At 42.4% G+C, this 5,472-nt stretch overlaps 1 protein-coding gene and 1 long non-coding RNA gene across 4 annotated transcripts in view; one reads left to right on the forward strand and one right to left on the reverse strand.

Moving 5' to 3' along the window:
- Positions 1-3,789, reverse strand: part of LOC122560663 (tubulin epsilon and delta complex protein 2) — an 18,673-nt gene extending 14,884 nt beyond the window's left edge. For 2 of the 3 annotated variants that reach the window (XM_043711553.1, XM_043711552.1), the window contains exons 1-2: positions 3,641-3,789; positions 985-1,083 (exon numbers count right to left, since the gene is read on the reverse strand). In XM_043711553.1, coding sequence (XP_043567488.1) covers positions 985-1,083; positions 3,641-3,666 — 125 coding nt within the window. In that variant the 5' untranslated portion in view covers positions 3,667-3,789. Of the gene's footprint in view, positions 1-984; positions 1,084-3,200; positions 3,302-3,640 lie in introns of those variants that run through there. The other variant, XM_043711554.1, reaches the window with a different exon arrangement.
- Positions 3,790-3,831: 42 nt separating this feature from the next.
- Positions 3,832-5,472, forward strand: part of LOC122560666 — a 22,868-nt gene continuing 21,227 nt past the window's right edge. The window contains exon 1 of the long non-coding RNA XR_006314781.1: positions 3,832-3,901. This is a non-coding gene — a long non-coding RNA (uncharacterized LOC122560666). The remainder of the gene's footprint in view (positions 3,902-5,472) is intronic.

The following is a 5,472-nucleotide window of genomic DNA, read 5'->3' on the forward strand; positions in this document are numbered from 1 at the left end:
GCAGTCCTTGCATGGTATTTTGTACACTACATTAGTTTTGCTCATGCTGGGTATCGGGTCCTTCGTTCTGGTGAGCTGTTGTCTGAGGGTGGCTGTTGGTTTGTGTGCTGTTATAAGTCCTGGTGGTCGCAGTAGTCTGGCTGTCAGTTCAGAAATGTTCTTGATGTATGGTAGCGTGGCTAGTCCTTTGGGATGCGGCATGTCCTCGCCTAAGGGAAAGACAACGGAACGAGGACATGCCGCAACCCAAAGGACTAGCCACACTACCATACTTCAAGAACATCTCTGAACTGACAGCCAGACTACTGCGACCATTAGGACTTATAACAGCACACAAACCAACAGCCACACTCAGACAACAACTCACCAGAACGAAGGACCCGATACCCAGCATGAGCAAAACTAATGTAGTGTACAAAATCCCATGCAAGGACTGCACAAAACACTATATAGGACAAACAGGAAGACAGCTAACGATCCGCATCCACGAACATCAACTAGCCACGAAACGACATGACCAGCTATCCCTAGTAGCCACACACGCAGACGACAAGCAACATGATTTCGACTGGGACAACACTACCATTATAGGGCAAGCCAGTCAAAGAACAGCCAGGGAATTCCTAGAAGCATGGCACTCATCCACAAACTCCATCAACAAACACATCGACCTGGACCCAATATACCGGCCACTACAGCGGACAGCTGAAACTGACAACCGTAAGCGGCAGGGACAGGCCACAATAAATGCCGGAGGAAACACCACAGAAGCGCTCCACAGGAGGCTCCCAAGCACTGAGGATGTCACCTAGACAGGGGACGAAACATTTGCAACAAAAACTTCCAGCTCGGCGAACAGAACCACAGCAATGAGCACCTGAGCTACAAATCTTCTCACAAACTTTGAAGTTCTATAATTAGCAAGATAAGGACAATGGGACGTTAGACATTCTGTGTAATAGAAACAAATTGGGACAGTTATACCAGGGTTTCAGAAGTTTGCGAAAACTCTTTAGCTCATCTTCAAGCTTTCTCTCCTCCTCTGTACACTCCTTAATGGCTTCAACCAATAGTGAGGAAAGCCTGTAAAACATCCAACCGATAGCCAATCACAAAATAATTAAACATTAACATATTGATGTAATGTATTTTTATTCAAGCCTTGGGATAACACAATGTTAAATATAAAATAATCAGGGGACTGTGTTCATATCTGAGAACAGAAGAAATAAGAAAACTAAATTAATTGGTAAGATCATGAACTGATTTCTACTTCAACTGCACTTTCTTTTCTACTCCCCACATTCACAATTCCCTAAGAGTCAAAAATATGTTTCAATACACAATATATTCTAAAAAAGACACAAAGTGAAGAAATTTCTCAATATTTTTAAAACTAAGTGACTGACCCCATATCCTGAAGCTATGCTGCCAGCTTGGGTTAAAAAAAAACTCAATCCCCATCGTTATGCTCCTTCACAATCGTGTACACTTCAATGACATCACCTCACACTCTTTAACCTAATGGAGCACTGCACTGTTACAGAGTCAGTACTAAGAGAGCACCACGCCAGTAGAAAGTCAGTACTGAGGGAGTGCTGCACCTTCAGAGGATCAGTATTGAGGCAGTATTGCTCTGTGGGAAGGCTAGTCATGAAATAAATTAGGGCCCACAGCAAACTATTTAAGTATCTTCAGCACTGTGTAAAATTCTTATGAAAATAGATGATATAGTATTGATAAATAGACAGGGACCATGACAAGGCAGAGATAAAAGTCATAAAAAACTGTATGCCTTGTACTGAGGTCACTACATTCCTGAATTGATGTCAAGGCATTTTCCAGTGCTCTCTTCAACCACTTATTGAAGCAAATTTTAGAATGACCTTAAGCAGGGAGATGGTAAAAGAGGGAGGTAATTGATATAGGGTAGCTTGCCAGTGTCTAGAAATAAAGTATAACAACAAGTGCTTGGAAACAGGAACATACCTCATCAGGTAGCAGTGCTAGTCAGGCAGCTGCCTTCTTTAAATGGGAGATGGACCAGGAATGATGAGGAAAACCAAGGAAAGAGTTACTTGACACTTTAGTCAGAGAACAGGATACCACTAAGATCAACACTCTCCTAGGCCTGATTGCCTTCTAGTATGAGTGAACAGTCTTAACTGGCACAGATTGTAGTTTTTTCCTTTACAGAGACACATAGCACGTAAACGGACCCTTCGGTCTGACTAGTCCATGCCAATCATAATCCCAAATTAAACTAGTCCAACCTGCCTGCGCTTGGCCCACATCACTCCAAACATTTCTTATTAATTTACTTATCTAAATGTGTTTTCAACATTCTACCTATATCCACATCCACCAATTCATCTGGAAGTTCATGCTACACATGAACCACACTCTTTAAAAAAAATTATTTCTCGTCTTTTTCAAATCTTTCTCCTCTCACTTTAAAAATATGCCCCTAGTCTTGAATTCCCCCATCCTAGGGTAAAGACACCTGCCATTCACTTTATCTCTACCCCTCATGATTTTATAAATTTCTAACGTCACCCCTCAACCTCTTATGCTCCAGTGAAAAAAGTCTCAGCTTATTTAGCCTCTCCTTATAACACAAATCATCCATTCCTGTTAACATTCTGGCAAATCTCTTCTGAACCCTCTTCAGCTTAATAATACCCTTCCTAAAACAGAGAGAGACCAGAACTGGATACAGTACTCCAGATGAAGCCTCACCAACATCCTGTACAACCTCAAAATAACAGCCCAACTTCCTACACTCAAAAGGTCTGAGCAATAAAGGCATGCATCTTAAATGCATTCTTGTATGTGATGCAAACTTCAAAGAATTATGTGCTTGAACCCTTAGGTTTCTGTTCTACAACACTACCCAAGGCCCTACTTTTATAAGTCCTGCCCTTGATTGCCTTACCAAAATGCAATACCTCACATTTATCGAAATTAAACTCCATCTGCGACTCTTCAGTCCATTGGCCCAACTGATTATGATCGCTTTCTGCAAATTCCTTAATCTCACGTAAATCACTTATATAAATGACAAACAAAAGTGGACCCTGTACAGATCCCTGTGGAACACCGCCGGTAACAAGCCCCCAATCCAAAAAACAATCCATCACTTTGTGTATATTTAGCTAAAATATCTAAACTGCTGCTGAATAAACTCAAAAATTACTTACATATGGTCAATTGTCTAACTTAGGTACTGTCCATAATTTCAGAATCGGACCACCTTATATTTGGTCTCTACTTTTCTTACATTCTTCTCCCCACCCCAAGAGGTGAGTAATGCCGGAATCCAAATATATCGCTCCACAGATGTTGGCACCTGTTGAGTTTCTCCAGCGTTCTATTTTTTTTTCTGTTCTGCTTATTGTCCTAGACAATAACTTTCCTCAAAACACCGTTACTCAACATGTTGCCTGGTCAATAACAAATTGTTTTTGTGCTGTGTTGCCGGGTTCAAATTAATTATCGCGTTCCTTAAATTATAATACTTCAAAAATATTTCTGTTTGTGAAACACTTTGAAGCATCCTGAGGATCAAACACACCATAAAAGTATAACAGCGAGCATGACCTCATGCATTTTGCAAAACTACAGTGCATAACAAATGTACCTTCTTGCCTGAGGAGCCGGTAACATTGCCCACAACTAGGCCGTTTGCTCTGGTTCAGAATACCGCCCCTTCCCGCCTTGCTTGGCGCAAGCGCGGGTCATCGCAACCGTTGCTAAGCAACAAGGCGCGGCCCTCCAGCAATTACCACAAGATGGCACCAGAACCGAGGACTGATCCTTAAGGAAAGAGGCAGGAAGACAACATTTCAAAGAAATATCCTTTTGGGGACAATTAAGCAGGAAGCAGTCCTTAAAAGGACAGGTGAGGAGAGATTATTAAACGGCTGAGAGGCCGTGACCAAACCGCTCATATCATGGGGAGGGGGTAGAGTTCTGGCTGCTTACAAACACCTGGCTTTTCTCATACACTTACATGAGTTCTTCTTTCGTGTTGTATTACATCTTTATTGAAAATCACACGACACCGGGTTATAGTCCAACAGGTTTATTTGAAACCGCAAGCTTTCAGGGGCTCCGCTCCTTCCTCAGGCAACTAATGAGAGAATTCATTGGACACAGAATTTGTAAATAAAGGATCAAATGGTTATACAACTTATACGAATGTATTTAACAAATATGGATGGCTCTTAAGTCTTTAATCAGTTAAAATTAGGTGCAGGTTTCTATCGATTAACATGTAAATCCTAGACTTTCTTTCAAATCGCTGCTCCAAGATAACTTCAGATTTTATCAGAATGAAAGTGACACTCCAGTCAGATAATGTATTTTAGGTGTGAGGCAATGTTGCATGTCAGTTTGTATGTGTCAGACTGGTTTTACTTCCTAAGTAGGAACCAAACCAAATTCCTTCGACTGAATTGAGAAGGAACTTCTTCACACAGAGGGGTTGTGAATCTATGGAATTCCCTGCCCAGTGAAATGATTGAGGCTTCCTCAGTAAATGTTTTTAAAGCTAAGACAGATAATTATTTTGAATAGTAAAGGAATGAAGGGTTATGGTGAGAGGGCAGGTAAGTGGATCTGAGGCCACGAAAAGATCAGTCATGATCTTATTGAATGGTGAAGCAGGCTCAAAGGTCATTGGCCTACTCTTGCTCCGAGTTCTTACATTCAGCAAACATACCCAGAACAACTGCAAAGTAGAAATTTATAAAATGCCACATTGACTGACTGTCTACATATCATGTGCTTTTTGAACAAAATAGAATGTATCTGCAAATATAAATCTGCATTTGCAGATTCACCCAATAGATTTATGTGTTGAGAGTGTGTGTGTGAATGCACGTGCACTTGAGAGAGTGTGCATGAGTGTGAGGAACTATGTGCCTACGAGAGGGTTTGAGTGCAAGTGTCTGTGTAGGATAGACGGTGTGTGTGTTTGTGTGCGAGTGTATAATGTGGTGAGGTCACCAGTAGTGTAACATGAACCCAAGCTCCTGGCTGAGGCCATCCTCAAGGGTACCTTTCATAGCTATCAGCCTCTATTCAGCAACTCTGCATTGTTGGTCTGCTGTGGGGCTATACCAGTCTGTATGATGCGAAGGCGACCGACAGCACGGCCTCCCAGTCGTTCCTGTCCTCTATCACGGAGGTCTTAGACGACAGAACACGAGAGAGGCTGGACCAGCCGCTATCTCTGGACGAGCTGACCAAGGCCATCGAGTCCTTCGAAAAGACTAAAACTCCCGGAAGCGACGGCTTACCGGTCGAGCTCTATTCCGCTCTGTGGGACTTGATTGGCCAGGACCTGCTGGAGGTGTATGTCAGTATGCTTCGGGCAAGTACCATGAGTGAATCCATGAGGAAAGGCAGCATCACTCTCATCTGCAAGCAGAAGGGGGAGAGGGAGGAAATCAGAAATTGGAGACCAAT

Source organism: Chiloscyllium plagiosum, chromosome 21, assembly GCF_004010195.1.
Source record: "Chiloscyllium plagiosum isolate BGI_BamShark_2017 chromosome 21, ASM401019v2, whole genome shotgun sequence".
NCBI lineage: Eukaryota > Metazoa > Chordata > Chondrichthyes > Orectolobiformes > Hemiscylliidae > Chiloscyllium > Chiloscyllium plagiosum.